Raw genomic sequence first — 16,560 nt, forward strand, 5'->3', positions numbered from 1 at the left:
AAAATAAATTAAATGTATTTTATTTTTTTAGAAGCAGTAAAGTAGTAAAGACTCTGTTGTCCAGGCTAGAGTCCAGTGGCATGGCCATAGCTTACCACAGCTGCAAATTCCTGGGTTCAAGTGATCCTCCAATTATAGCCTCTGAAATAGCTAGGGCTGCAGGTACGTGCTACCATGCTTTTCTCTTTTTTTTTTTTTGTAGAGATGGAATCTTGCTATGTTGCCCAGGCTGGTCTCTAACACTTGGCCTCAAGCTATCCTCATGCCTTGGCCTCCCAAAGTGCTGAGATTACAGGTGTGATCCTCTGCACCTGGCCTAATTTTTTTTCTTAGTTGTTGAAGGTTGTGGTAATCCTTTTGTTGTGAGACTTTTCCAAACTATTTTGCAAAGACTGTTTTCATGGCATGAGTGATTACTGAAGTTTGTGTTGCTAGCTCACGTTCTGCTAATGTTTGCCAAAAATTTCCTTGAATGCCAGAACTTCAAACAAACGAACAAATAAAAGTGCCCTCTTTTCCTCCCTTCCTGAGAGAGAGAGAGAGAGAGAGAGAGAGAGAGAGAGAGAAACTACCTCTCCCAGTCTTTGCAGTTTGTTTGTGTGCTAGAGCTTTCTTTTATCCTTTAGCTAGGCCTGTTCTGAGCCTAAGTATCAACCATAGGTGAAAGCTTAAGAACTTTTCTAAGCATGCATCTTCCCTAGGCCTGCTTGTGATTTTCTAAAGTCCCCTGCATACACAGCTGCTTTTGAATGTCCTGATTTCCCAGAGTCTAAAATAATTCTATTTTAAGACCAAATGATACTTTTAGTTCTTTGATCTATGTAACAGACTTTTTTTTCTTTTCTTGCTAACCTGAAGTCTTTTTGTATTAAATTTGACATGTCAGAGTTGATCAACAATGATGAAAGAGTAAGAACAGCACTGTAAATGGAATGTTCCAGGGGAAGATAGAATTAATCATAGTTCAGGTTCTCATTATCCACAGATGTTATTCTTATAGTTTTCTAAAAATTCTTTCAGCCACCAATCTTCCTCCCTTCTCTTAGGTCCTTATCTAAGTTTTTTTTCTATTTAGGAAAGAGTACCTTTCTTTTTTAAAAAAAATCTGAAAGAGTAAGTTAAATACTTTTTCACATCTGAATAATTTGTGGTAGCTACTTAAGACCCATAGAGGAAAGACCAGTCTCCCAAGCCATCTACAATTTGCCTCAAACTACATTTCTAGACTTGTTTCTCACTCTTCTGTCACTTTCAGAAATATTATTTGTAGGAATGAAGACCACTCACTGGTTCCTACTACATAAACTTACTACCCACTTTTATTTCTCTTTAGTTAGAGCCATCCTCCCTCCCTAAAATGTTTCCTAAAATCCTCTACCTTTTGAAATGTTTCCAGTCTGCCAGGCACAGTTCAAATACCCTCTCTCGTTCTCCTTTCCCTGATTATATGACTTCTTACTTCCTTTTCCTGCACTAGAAATTCTTTAACTTGTATGCCTTCTCCTAGTGTTGTGTTTATAACTGTTAGAGATTCATATTTCTTTCCTGTTTATGATAAAGATCAGTCTCTGCATTTGAGTGTTCTATATCCCAAATGTTTGCCAGTTTTTCCAAAGGCTTCACTCTTGCATGTATCTCCTTTTTCTCTTTTGCCTTTTCTCCCTCTTGACTGGTTTGTTCTTAACAGAATATGTTATTTAATAACTCCCATTGTAAAGCAAACAAACACAAACTATATTCCTGTCACCCTACATTCTCTTCCAACTACTACCCTATACCTTTGATCTCCTTCATACCGAAACTTTTCCAAACAATTTTCTGTATTCATATCTCATTTTCTTACCTCCCATTCTGGCTTCAGTACACTTCAGTTGATCTTCAACCCTGCGTAGTCCCCCACTCAAACTTCTCTTTTTAAGATCATTAATGACCTCCATATACTAACCCTCATCTCCCTAAACCTGCAGCAGTTGTCTATAGCATGTACATTAGTTAACCATGTCCTCCTTCTGTATGCTTTCTGATGATGCAATTTAACATTCAGTAACATACACAAAACAAAAATTTATAGGTCATTGATTTATCTCTAAATAAATACCCACATAATTATCACCAGTGTCAAGATGTATAACTCTACCATGCTTTACGATCACTGCCCCTTTATTCCCTTAAAGCTAATTACTATCCTGACATTTATGAAAAATACCCAGATATGCACCCTTAAACACTTTAACTGAGCTCTTCCTGGTTTTTAATGTTACATTGGTGAAATTGTATAGTATGTATTCTTTGGTATTTGGCTTATTTTGTTCATCATTGTATTTGTTAGAATACATTTATTATATTGGCAGAAGTTGGTTCATTTCATTGATGTATCTGCTATGTGAATATATGATAATTTATTTATACAGCTACTGTTGATGAACATTTGTGTTGTTTCCAGTTTGGAGCTATTGTGAACAGTGCTGCAGTGAACATTCTTTTATATGTCTATTAGTATGCAGCATACACATTTATGTTATATATGTACCTTGGAATAGAATGATTGATCTTAGGATATGTGAATGTTCTCTTCTTTATGGTTTTCTTAACAATTTTTTCTTTAGCTACTATGTTGTAAGAATACAGTATATAATATGTATACATATATAATATGTGTTAATCAACTATTTATAAGTTGACTACTGTAAGTAGTCAGCAGTAGGCTATTAGTAATTAAGATTTGGGGGAATTAAAAGTTATATGGCCGGGCTCGGTGGCTCAGCCTGTAATCCCACGCCTTTGGGAGGCTGAGGTGAGTGGATTGCCTGAGCCCGCGGGTTCGAGACCCGCCTGGGCAGCGAGACCTCATCTCTACAATAAATCAAAAAATCAGCCGGGCGTGGTAACGCATGCCTGTAATTCCGGCTACTCGGAAGGCTGAGGCGGAAGGATCGCCGGAGCCCAGCAGGTGGAGGCTGCTGTGGCCGGGAGCGGCCACTGCACTCCAGTCTGGGCAACAGGGTGGGACTCCAACTCAAAAAAAAAAAACAAAAGTTATATGAAGGTAGACTCCCCCAAAAAATCAGAATTGGAGGGCAGACTCCTTGTGGTACAGGCTTCTTCCACTAGGTAAGTGTTCTAGGAACCCATCAGCATTAGTGTACCAGCTAGTGTTGTTTTAAAAGGCTGCGTTCAGTGAACCTTTTTTTTTTTTTTTGAGATTCTTTCAATATGTTTGCCCATTTCATGATGGTGATTTATGAGCACACCTGCTCACACCAGGCTGACTGTTCAACAGTTTTTTGACCAAAAATACCTGATACTGGTGCCCTACTCTTCCTATTCACCCAATCTTGCCCCAAGCGACTTTTGTCTATTTGTTTGTTTCCTGGAATGAAAGTAATCATCAAAGGGAAACATTTGCTGATGGGGAAAAGGTGAAACAAAAACAGCAGAAGCACTAAAAGGCATAAAAATGGACAAGTTCAAAAACTGAGCAGTGGAAAAAGCATCTTAATAGGTGTGTTCCATCAAACGGAGAGTACTTTGAAGGTAAAGTTTAAACACATAAGAATAAATACACAACTTTTTATAAGTAAATTCCAGTTTTCGAGGGGGTGCCCCTCATATGCAGATTTTCAACTATGTGAGGGTCAGTACCCCTAACCCCCATGATATTCAGAGGTCAACTGTAATAGGAATTGTTTGTCTGTCTTCCTATTCCTTTCTAGCATATTGGTAAGTTCCTTGAGGTTCAAGGTACCTTTATCTTAGATACCCAGTAAATATTTTTTGAGTAAATAATTAGGTACCAGCAGAGGTTGTAGATAATATGTATGTTTAGTTTATTATCATGTGATTCAAAACTTCATTGTTACCATTCATCCAGCATATATTTGTTATATGTCACGTATGCAATAGCCATCATGGGGGATTCTAATAAAATTTTATCTTTGCCCTCATAGACCTTGTTTGTTATTATTGTTTTTTTCCAAAGTTACACTTTTCTGGATAAGACCTGATGTATGTAATTTTGAAAGAAGCAAATTGTGAATAGTCACATTTTATGACTCAGTAGTTCTTTGCAGGCATTCACCCAATAAAAATAGAAAATTTGGAGTGGACTAAGGAAAATATTTCTTGAGAAGACATATTGTTTTTCTTCTTGGGTGAAAAGAGAACAAATTGAGTTTAATATTAATAATGAAAATTTACTTATAAACCACAGGATATGGAGACAGAAAATGTACTTTTCCTCCCCCCTTTTTCTATAGGAGAAGCTTAAACTTATTTACGAGGAAAAGACTGAAATTCTGGAATCCCAAGTGACGTTTTTTAGGTAAAGTAAAATCACTCATTTACAGTTATACCAAAAGCATAATGATTTTAAAATATATTTGAATGTTTGCTTAACTGATAGTTTTAGTCAATATCAGAATTATTTGATGATATTTTATATGCAATATACAAATTTCCTCAAATTATAAAAGGATAAAGGAACATAACATTGAAAATCCTTTTCTGAATTACATTTCTATGAGCTACATTATAAATTTATCCCTTCATCAGTTGTAAAATATTCGTGTTTTCTGATAGAAATAAGAATCACTGCTGTCCTTTTAGAAATTATGCTTTTTTTTAGACATTAGCTTTTAAAGTAAAATAAATAGTGAAGGTGAAACATTTTAGTTAAATTACAAACAAGTTTTTCTCTGTAGCTAGTCATCTAATTTTAAAATTTCAACAATAGTATAATAGTTTGAGTATTTGTATGCATGGCAAATTTGGGTGTACAAGGGGGAACCTTCAAAAAAACCCAGAATTATCTTTTGGAAGGCAGGCCCCATATAGTACATGCTTCCTCCACTAGGTAATTGTTCTAGGAACCCATCAGTATCAATGTACCAGCTAGCATTATTGTGAGAGACTGTGTTAGGCTTCAGCGAATTTTTTTTGGAGATTCTTTCAGCATGTTTGCCCATTTCATGATGGGTGATTTACCAGCATACTTGCCCACACTGGAGCTGAATGTTCAGTATTTGACCAAAAACAGCAGGGTCCCCATGCCCCACTTTCCCTAGTCATCCAGTCTCCCCAGAGTGACTTTTGTTTGTTTTCCCGGATGAAAAAAGTCCTCAGAGGGAAACATCTTGCCACTGTGGAAGAAGTGAAACAAAAATGGCAGAAGCACTAAAAGGCCTCAAAATGAACAAGTTCAAAAATTATTTTGAACAGTGGTAAAAGCATCTTTCTAGGTGCATTGCATCAAACGAAGAATACTTTGAAGATGACTGAAGTTTAAACATGTAAGAGTACACAATTTAAAAAAAATTTTATTTTAAAGATGTGGGGTACAATTCAGGGTTAGGTATACAAATGTTCATTATGCAGTACCCTTGTTGATAAGATGCGCCCCCCCAGCAATTTCCTGCTACTGCCAATACTAGCACCCCCTTCCCCTGGCAGTTTCTCGCTATTGCCAATCCCTTTCTTATAGTATTATGATAATTTTCAAGATTCGCTTCTGAGTGAGAACATATGGTACTCAGTTCTTTGTTTCTGTGATAGATCACTGAGTATGATAGACCCTAAATCTATCCAAGTTGCTGCGAAGTATATATGTTTGTCCTTCTTTATGACTGCATAATACTCTTTATGTATATGTATCACATTTTTAAAATCCAGTCCAGTTTCGATGGGCAGTATGGTTGGTTTCATGTTTTTTACTGTTGTGAATAGTGCTGCAATAAACATGTGTGTGCAGGTATCTTTTTTGTAAAATGATTTGAGTTCCTCTGGGTATATTCCCAATAGGGGGATTACTAGGTCATATGGAAGGTCAATTTCTAGTTCTTTCAGAAGTTGCCACACTGTTTTCCAAAGAAGCTGCACTAGTTTGCGTTCCCACCAGCAAAATACACAATTTTGTATCAAAAAATTTCTGGGTTTTTTGGGTTCCCCTTGTATATCATGAATGTTCATATACTTGCTGTAACTATTTATTATAGATCCCAATAAAATCTACATATTGTAGATTAACCATTAGTGACTTACATATAATAAGTAGAAAAATACACCAGGAATTAAGTTTTTGTTGTTAGAGATTATTCTAAAATAATAGTAACAAGATTGGGTATGGCGGCACATACCTATAATCCCAGCACTTTGGGAGGCCAAAGTGAGAGGATTGCTTGAGCCCAGGAGTTTAAGACCAACCTAGGCAATATAGTGAGAACTAACTCTACAAAAAAAGGAAAAAAAAGAAAGAGCCCAAGAGGTGGGGGCTGCTGTGTGCCTTGATTGTGCCACTCTACTCCAGCCACTGTACTCTAGCCCGGGTGACAGAGTGAGATCTTGGGGGAAAAAAAATGATAATGATGTATTTTTAAATACAACTGTAAAATATTTTCTAGTTTTATTTTTGAAAGTCCAATCTGAAATAAATTTTCAAATTTTCGAAGTCATATATTACCTAGAGACATAACTAGAGTAATATTAAGAACTAGAACTCAAGACTTTCACTGCACATATTTATTTATTTATTTATTTAATTTTTTGAGTCAGTCTCACTCAGTCGCCCAGGCTAGAGTGCAGTGGCATGCTCACCGCCACCCCAGCGTCAATCTACTGGGCTCAGGCAATCCTTCTGCCTCAGCCTTCCAAGTAGCCAGAACTACAGGCACATGCTACCATGCCTGGATAATTTTTTTATATATTGGAGAGACAAGGTCTCACCAAGTTGCCCAGGCTGTTCTTGAACCTGTGGGCTCAGGCAACCCCCTCACCTCGGCCTCCCAAAGTGCTGAGATTACAGGCTTGAGCCACTGCATCCAGCCTCATTTATTTTTAAAATGCTGTTATGCTTTTCATAGATTACCCTGTTTTGTATTAGGATTTCTATGGAGATTTTTAATTTTTTACAAAGAAACCTAAAATTTTTTAAATGATCTACATTTTGCTTTCTTGCTTTTATCTTACTTGGTTTTATTTTGATTTCTACTGTGATTTGATTCTTCGTTTTTGGAAGTAATATATTTCTAGGTCATTATACTTATGGGAATGTGACTTATTTTGTCTCATTCAGAATTCAATTTTATTAAATTGAATTCATTGTATTGAGTTCAATGTTTAATTATACTAGAATACCAGCCTGCAATGAACTAGACTTTGTTCTCGGCATTCTTCTGTTTCTTCATTTTCTTTTAGCATAGTTTAAGATTATTTAAAGAGGCGTTTTCTTAAAGAAAAAAATAAAATCACTCCTCTCAGAAATTCTGACTGTAAGGTAGCTATTTCTTTTAACTTTCTCTTTTGCCATTTCTAGTAACCAAATCTACTTGAGTGTTTTGAATTTGGATCTGACAAAAATTAGTAATGGGGACCTTTTGACTTTGAAATGTGTTTCCAAAGTTCTTTTGATAAAGCCTTTGAAAGCCAGACTTTCTGTACGTGATACTGAAAAAAGGAAAATTATACTGGAGATATTATTTGGGGGATAAAGCAGAAACAACTTCCCATCCCCATCTCCAGACTGTCATATTAGCTCCATTAGATCAGTTTTTAAAAATTTTTTATTTTATTTTATTGAGTTGGAGTCTCACTTTGTCATCCAGGCCGGAGTGCTGTGACACACTCACGACTGTCCCAGCATTGACCTGCTGGGCTCTGGCAATCCTTCTGCCTCAGTCTTCCAAGTAGCCGGAACTACAGGCGCACCCCACCACCCCTGGCTAATTTTTTTTTAATTTTTTTGGTAGAGACGAGGTCTCACCAAGTTGCCTAGGCTGGTCTTGAACCGGCGGGCTCAGGCAATCCACTCGCCTTTGCCTCCCAAAGTGCTGGGATTACAGGCTGAGCCACCAAGCCCGGCTGATTGGTTTTTTTTAACCCTTAAATTGTAGATCTTTTCCACCTTACTGGGCTGTTGAAAACGCCCAAATCCCAACAATTGAATTGGTGCAGGACAATCAGGTGTCTTAATTGTTGGATTCTCATCTGTGACAATGAGCAAGATAAGATAGCTATAGACCCCTGAGCATAGAAAGTCTTGACAATGGGGAGTAGACTGAGCTGGAGATAAAGTACCTATCTTCTGTACTCTCCTCTTTGAGCTAGGAAGTTGGTGGGTTGCTGTTTTTTTCTCTTTTCTTTTTTAATATACAGTATGAAAGGAACATCTAGGCATCTAGCTTTGTTGCCAAGTAGACTTTGCTTAGTTGCCAAGTAGCTTTGCCAGGGAGAGAGAGGAAAATACAACCCATACAATAGTCACTTGATCACTAAAAAGTCATCCTGGAGAAAAAAAGTTCATCTTGAGGTGAGCCTATAAAACAAAACCAAAAAAATCCCCCACCCCAGTTCCAGCCCTTGCTTTAGCAAGCTGCGTGTTTCCAGCTAATAGCTGCTAACATTTGGAATCTTTTGACTAGTGAGTCCTTATATAACTTGTTTCTGTAGCCCACTTTCTTTTGAAACAGTTCTTTGAAGAACTTTCTGGTTAGATAATGTTTTATGTTTTTCTCCTGAAGAAAACTGGACAGATAGCCACAGAAAAAATTCATGTTTTTTAATGTGAACTTGTAAGGTACTCGTTATCAATTTTAAGGGGTTAATATTTGAAATACGATATCTTTCTTACTTCAAGTATGTTATGTTGCCCTACCACTTTATTAAGAAAAACTGTTTAGGATTTATATTTGAAGTTTTGTTTTTGTTGTGTGCCTAATATAACATTAATGGAGTGGGATCTTGTGCCAATGTCAGAGGCAGACTTCAATCTGTATTAAAATCTTCCAAGAACCTGAATGAATCATTTAATATATTCAAGTCTCATCATATATTCAATGTGTCAATTAGGCTAATCACACCTAAATCTCAGAATTAATAAGGTATTGCAGGTAAAGCATACAGTAAACAGCCATAAATGATTGTAGTAGTTGCCATTATGATGATTCATTTGATAGTGTACTTTTGCCTGACCGTTTCAAAAAAATTTTTCCCCTGTCTTTTTAGGAAAGAATTAGCTGAATATCAGAAAAATTGTGACGATCTTAAAGAGCAACTAAATCATAAACAGTCTCTTCTGGCTGCTAATATTTCTAACCGTGTTGGTGGTCTTTGTTTGAAATGTGCTCAGCATGAAGCTGTTCTTTCTCAAACTCATAATAACGTTCACATGCAGACCATCGAAAGACTAAGTAAGTAAGTATGCTTGTCCGCGCGGAGTCTCTGGCAACATGGAGCATTTTATCTTTAAAGGTGCATTGTGTTCTTTTATCCCCATGCTAAGTCTCTTGTGATTAATGTTAAGCTTCAAATAAAATGGATTTTGAAGTATTTATTCATTGTAGCTTCCTTGAAGACAAAATGGGTAGGTTCTGCCAATTATGAGTTATCATGGCACTTTGAACAAATAATTTTATCTTTTTATTTCAATCTCATCTTTAAGCGAAAGAACTGAACTAGTATAGTTTTGTCCAGTTCTATGACTCTGTAATTCCAAATCTAACACCCTATTCTTAACAAAACTGAGTATGATAGGAATTCCTTTGATTTTTTTCATATCTTGGCTTTCTCTGCTGCAGTTTAGGTAGAGTGAGTTATTACCACGACTTTATCATTTATCTGTTGTGATGAATATTATGAATGCACTGGAAGAAGGATCCATTGTATCCCAGTATTAGTATTTGAGGGCTGACTAAGGACAAGTCACAAATGACCTTTATGTTGTCAATCTAGGCTGAAGTAACACAGTTCACTGTGTATTTTATCCTCAGTTGACTTCTGTGATTTCACTTTCTTCTGTGATTTTATAATATATTGTGTACACTTGGAGACAGCAACTGTGTTTTGTTTATCTCTGTAGCCCTGGTAGGCACTCAGTAAATGTTTGCTGTTCAAATGATAGGGCATTTGGCACTTACTGTTCAATAGAGATATTCCAGTTGGAAAGGGTGTGGAGGAGTGCAATGATCAGTCATTAAAGCCAGACCAGTTTTGCTCTATGTCTTGACCTTTGACAAATTGCTTTTTTTCTCTGAGCCTGGAGTCTTCTGTTGTTTAGAGGAATAATGCCTCTTGGGATTTAATATTTTGAAGATATTTTACTGCAGCAGTTTAACCTTAGGATCAGAAGAACTGACCTTTGAAGCAGACTGCTTAGGTTCATATTTTGGGTCTACAACTAACTTACTATGTAAACCTACAAAATTTAACCTCTTGTGCCTCAATTTCCTCCTTTTAAAAACAGTGATAAAATACCTAACTCAGGTTTATTTCGAGGCGTTGTTGAGAGAAAACCTGTGTAATGCATAAAATACTTCCTGACATTGACAAAATATTCAACAAATATTGTAACCCTTCTGAACGTATCATTCTTCAAGAATGATCAATATGTCTGGTAGCTGTGGTTTCCACATATGACTAACCTACTGGTTATGATATAAAAATAGCATCTCCAATATAGATTGGTAGATTTTTAAAATTTTTTTTTTTTGAGTTGGAATCTCACTCTGTCACCCAGGCTAGAGTGCAGTGGCACGTTCACGACCACTGCAGCCTCTACCTGCTGGGCTCAGGCAGTCCTTCTGCCTCAACCTTCCAAGTAGCTGGAACTACAGGTGTGCGTTACTACGCCTAGCTAATTTTTAATTTATTGTCGAGATGAGGTCTCACCAAGTTGCCCGGGCAGGTCTCAAACCAGAGGGCTCAGGCAATCCACTTACCTCGGCCTCCCAAAGTGCTGGGATTACAGACTGAGCCACCAAGCCCAGCCGGTAGTTTTTTTTTTTTAATTTGTGCTGATGGTTCTGTCTTTTTTTGTTGTTGCTGTTAAATAGTATACTAATTATTAAATGCTACTAAGTTCTTTATATTTAATATACATATAATTTAGACCTCGCCAAGTTGTCCAGGCTAGTCTCAAATCTGTGGGCTCAAGCAGTCGCCTCACCTCGTCCCAAAGTGCTGGGATTACAGACCTGAGCCACCAAACCCAGCCTATTTAATATATTAAGTATATTTTCAGATCCAACTAGCATGAAGTTAACAGTTAGTGAACCAACATGTAGTGAATATTTATTGTATGCCATGGACAGTGCCAGGCAATAAGCACATAATCTCTTTTAACCTTAAAGCATTTGTGAGGTAGATATCATTACCCTCATTTTATAGCTAGGGATCCTGAGGCTCAGAGAAGTTTATATCTGAAAAAAAAGAACTATACAAAAATAAATTCAAGATAGTTTAAATATCTAGTTACAATTCAGACTATAAAAGCATTAGAAGTAAATATGAAAAAAAAATCTTAGGCCAGGTACAGTGGCTCATACCTATAATCTCAGCACTTTGGGAGGCTGAGGCAGGAGTATCACTGGATCGCTTGAGCCCAGGAGATTGAAACCAGCCCGGGCAACATAACTAGACCTTATCTCCACAAAAAAATAAAAATAAAAGAATTGCTGGGTGTGGTGGCGTGCACCTGTAGTGCCAGCTACTTAAGAGGCTGAAGTGGAAGGATCACCTGAGCCATGAGGTTGATGCTGTGATGAGCCATGATCATGCCACTGCACTGCAGCCTGAGTGACAGAATGAGACCCCAATTTGGAAAAATGAAATAAATTTCCTTACAATATAATATTACAAATTAAGTTTAAAGACTCGGGAAAAGTATTTGCACCATATGTAACAAAAGGTTGATAATACTAGATATATGAAGAATTTTCATTGAAATAAAAAAGACAAACTGCTCATTTGCAGAGTGGATAAAGAATAGAAATTAATGAACAATAAAAGAGGAAGATGTCAATACATGAAAAGTTATTCATTCTGTTAGAATTCAAGAAAATACCATTTAAAAATAACCTCTCAGACTGGCAAAAACTAGAGGATGGCAATTGGAAGAGTTGATGTGGCCAGGAGTAAGGAAGTATTTTCATACCCTGCTAGTCAAACTATAAATTGGTACAACTAGTTTGGAGGGTAATTTAACGTTATTCATTAATATTTAAATTAATGAATTGGGCATCTCATTTTTCAAATCTATCCTGGAGGAAAAACTCATGTACATGTATAATGGGGCATTGGTAAGAATGCCTTTGCAGTATTGTTTGTAATGATGTGAACAACCTAAATATTCTTCAAAGAAGAGTAACTAAACTATGGTTTGGAGCAACTACGAAATTGTGTGCACAGTGCAAAAAAAGAATGAAGTAGATTTGTGTATACGAATGTGGGGACTACTTTCAGAATATATTGTTGAAAGAAAACAAAGTGTTTAGCCACGATTTCTTGCATCATATACCCCGTATGAAACTATATATATTTTTGAAGTCCATATACAAGCATACTACCTTTGCTTTAGGTTCATACATATGCATGGAAAAAATTTGAAAGAATAAACACCAAATATTTAATGGTGATTATCATTGGAGAGGTGGAAGAAGGCATTGAAATTGAAAGTATATGTTACATAGGTCTTTAACCGTATTGTTAACTACTTTTGCAAGGAGAATGTAATGAAAAAAATAATTAAAAAAGGAAAAGACAGCCGGGCTCAGTGGCTCAGCCTGTAATCCCGCGCCTTTGGGAGGCTGAGGTGAGTGGATTGCCTGAGCCCGCGGGTTCGAGACCCGCCTGGGCAGTGAGACCTCAACTCTAAGATAAATAAAAAAATTAGCCGGGCATGGTAACGCATGCCTGTAATTCCGGCTATTTGGAAGGCTGAGGCGGAAGGATCACTGGAGCCCAGCAGTTCGCAGCTGCGGTGGCTGGGAGCGGCCACTGCACTCCAGTCTGGGTGACAGAGTGAGACTCCAACTCAAAAAAAAAAAAAAAAAAGAAAAAGACATATTCAAAGTCACATAGATAAAAAGAGGCAGATTTTAAAATTAGATAGTCTCGCAAAACTAATCACAAATAAAAAATAGGGGTTCCCATTATATTGCCTTTCATATTATTCTTCCAGATTATGAGAAAAATATTTTTAAAAGAAGTTGTAATGTTTATGTTGCTTCCAAGTTTGGCAGTCATTTAGAAAGTAGATTATTTCTCAGCTATGTAGTCCTTTTGTCACTATCCTAAATCTGAGTGCTTAGCATCTTAAAAGAAGTGTCAACCTACTTATTTCAATTTTCTGCTTTGCTAGCATATCATTACTTCACGTTCAGCTTTAATAACAGAATACACTGAAGGTTTCTGGTTTTATTGTCAATGAAAATTTTTTTTTCCATATCATTCTCTTGTCCTAAGCCTGTGTTCAGTTTCTTTCAATTTCTTAATATAGAATGCTGAATATTGAGTGTTATGCTTACTTTGAAGAATATCCAACAGTTTTTGGGTTGGATTTCTAGTTTTGTGTATAGTTAGAAGCCTAACCCCTCAATAAGCTGTTATCATAATATGTCCGACATGATTTTAACATGGAATTTTTAAAAAGTATACCTCAAATATGATAAGCCAAAAGAATTTCCTGGCCTCTTTTGGAAATGTGGTATTATGACACCAGCTTTAAGCTCCCTTGTTGCATCCTTCAGAATGTACTGTTTTGAATATGTGACATAAGAATGACTTGTGTGGTTGACAACGAGGGGATCAGGCACAACTTGGAGACCAGACTGATCATATGCTTCTAGTGTTTTTTTAGGCCCTTGGGGACTTTTTGGAGAGTATACTTAACCACCACTGATGGCATTAGAGATATTTTTAAAGCTGAAATCTTCATATTGTTTCTGAACTTTTGCCTTTCACGCAGGCCTCGCTATGTCATAAGGAAGGTAAGAGTAGTAAGAGTAACAGCAACCTTTTTTTTTTTTTTTCTTAATGAGCGAGATAGAGCAAGCTTCATTTCTGCACCTCTTACTACCCTGAAGAAGTTTCAGTGTCCTTTTCAAAAAAGAGAAATGAGTACCAGGGCACTATTCTGGGGCTTTAGTCCAGCTTGTGATTTTGGGGTACATCATTGGCAGTGCTCTGTATAGTTGACTTCAAAGGACTGCAGCAGGAACTTCCCAGAACTGAGGAACAAAGAAGTGTTGTAGTTAGCCTTCTAGACTTCTTTTTAAAAGCAGTGGTAATAATGCTTATTAATGGTGCTTAATAATGCTTAAAACTGATAATAACTGTAGAGCGATCTAGGAATTTTAAGGCATTTCTTAGGCACTCCATATTTCAAGATGAAGCTTATGTGAACCTATATCAGACACACTCTCTCTCTTTTGCTTATTTTAAATACTTGGCCAAGATTATTCAGAACTTTCTCAGTTCTTTTGGCTCTGATTGTTGCACTAAGTTCCTTAAATATTACATGCTCATTAGTGTGTGTAAGTTTTATGTGCTTCTCAACCCAGAACACACATAATCTTTTATATCATCTTTCTGCCTCAGCTGCTCTTTACTTTGTAATATGGAATGTTGCAGGGTTAATGCTGTGTGCTGGCTTTGCTTCAAGAAACTCCTTTATTTACATTCATCAAAACATTCACATAGCCCTGTTAGACCCAAGGGACAAGTGTGGGGCTAAAACATGGAAGATGGATCAAGATGACAGCCAAATGAACATAGGAATGGAGCAGGAAGCAAGGCCTTTGTGTTGAGGAGAGGGGTCAGGGTCTTTTGGGGGGGGGTCTCACTCTGTTGCCCAGGCTGGAGTGCAGTGGCACACTCACAGCCACCCAGTATTGACGCCCTGGACTCAGGCAACCCTTCCGCCTCAGCCTTCCAACTAGCCAGAACTACAGGTGCATGCTACCACGCCCCAGCTAATGTTTTGATTTATTGTAGACAGGAGGTCACGTCAAGTTGCCCAGGCTGTTCTCGAACCCATGGGCTCAAGTAACCGCCTCACCTTGGCCTCCCAAAGTGCTGGGATTACAGACTTGAGCCACCATGACTGGCCCTTTTTCTTCCTTTTTTTCTTTTTGAGTGGTTGCTGTTTGTATACGGCTGGCTGAGTTAAACCAAAACCAAACCAAAACTAAAATGTAGCACCTTAGTGGATAATCCTAAATTGCCAAGATGACTACCTATCTGCAAGCGTTCCTGATGGGCTAAGAGCCACCTTGAAGCACATAGTGCTTTTGCCTCACAAAAAGGTGGAGTGCATCAGTTCAGCAGTTATACAGTTGTAGCATAATCATTTAGTGGTCTCATTGTTGAATGATGGGCTTGACAAGACATCTGTATTCTGGGGTTTATCTTTGATGATTTTCTGTAGTTCAGCGGTTTAAAGTTGATGAGTTTATATTCTGAAAGTTTTTAAACCAGAGCAACTAAACTCTTTAGTTTCCAATTCTGAACAATCAGATGACTTTTTCAATTTAGATCCTAAAATATTAGAGCTTGGATGGAGCCTTACTTTACCTTTTTTGTCATCCTGTTATAGCAGACTCTTTATTCATTTATTTGTCATCTTGTCATTTATTTCGTTGAGATCTACTGTGTGACAGACACTGCTCTTGGCAAGAGGATATCCTGTAAAGAGATTAAGTGCATTAAGCATAGGTCTCCCAGAAGAAGCAATTTTGTTAGATGTTGATCCTCTTGTGATCTGTCTGTTAGCATATTTATAAATACTGAGTTTTCTTGCTCATTTTTTTTTTTTAGAATTTTGGCTCTGGTGATGGCTTGGTATCAGGAACAGATAATATTGAATTGTAACTTTTGCTTTTCAGTAGGTTTTAGAAATTTAAGGTGACGATATGATGCCTATATTGAGTTACTATCCTTACATAGTGAATGTTTTTCTTCTAGAATCATAGGTCCTAGTTGGATTACATATCCTTAATGAAGCTTGTCCTCTTTAATGTTACAGGATGTTTTTGGAAATGCAAATAAATACAAATTCAACTTTGCTTTCATTTATTTTTTACTTAACTAGAATAATTTAATTTTTCTTTGATTCTTCTACTATTTCACATAATAATTGTGCTTGATTATATTTGACTAAAGCAATTTACTTCCTTTTTCATTTCCTTTAGAATAAAAAAGGTAAATTATTTTTATCAATTTAAATAAACAAATCAGGAAATTCTAAAGTGAAATCACTATGCTCCCATGAATTTTATGATATTTGCAGCAATTTATTCTTTTTGTAGACAAAGAGAGCTTTTATGAAACTGCTAATAATTGTTACTTTGTTCAGTATTACATGTTTCTTAAAATGTAACTGCTTTCCAAATACCACAAATAGTTTAAATTATTTTACCTTTCACAGATAGATTTTTTTTGGTTAATTCTGAAAGCAATTCAAACCCAGAGTTTATAATCTAAACTATGACTCTTTAAAACTTGCTGAATTTTTTTTAAAAATTATAGTTGGCTCTTTTCTGATAGTTTGGAGCTTGGCAATGAAAAGGAAACTGCAAGTATTTATTTCAAATGAATTTGAAACCACCGTTTAAAACTTGAGCTCTTTAACTAAGCATGGAATTGCATATGTAACAGTCCAACTTTTTTTTTTTTTTTTTTTTGCTTTGTGTATAGAAAGTTTCCCACTTCATTTTCTCTTTGGTCTATTGGATATTTTTATTCAGTTGATAGATTCCAAATGTCCTGGAATCTATGAGATTGGAACATTGTTAT

The 16,560-nt window shown here is 36.6% G+C and overlaps 1 protein-coding gene across 1 annotated transcript in view; it reads left to right on the forward strand.

Moving 5' to 3' along the window:
• SDCCAG8 (serologically defined colon cancer antigen 8) overlaps positions 1–16,560 on the forward strand; it is a 236,607-nt gene that overhangs the window by 32,993 nt on the left and 187,054 nt on the right. The window contains exons 7-8 of the mRNA XM_008068997.2: positions 4,257–4,321; positions 8,995–9,183. Of these exons, the coding sequence (XP_008067188.1) occupies positions 4,257–4,321; positions 8,995–9,183 (254 nt within the window). The remainder of the gene's footprint in view (positions 1–4,256; positions 4,322–8,994; positions 9,184–16,560) is intronic.

The sequence above is a fragment of the Carlito syrichta genome, unplaced genomic scaffold (assembly GCF_000164805.1).
Source record: "Carlito syrichta isolate Samal-C Ts95f unplaced genomic scaffold, Tarsius_syrichta-2.0.1 Scaffold311719, whole genome shotgun sequence".
Lineage (NCBI taxonomy): Eukaryota > Metazoa > Chordata > Mammalia > Primates > Tarsiidae > Carlito > Carlito syrichta.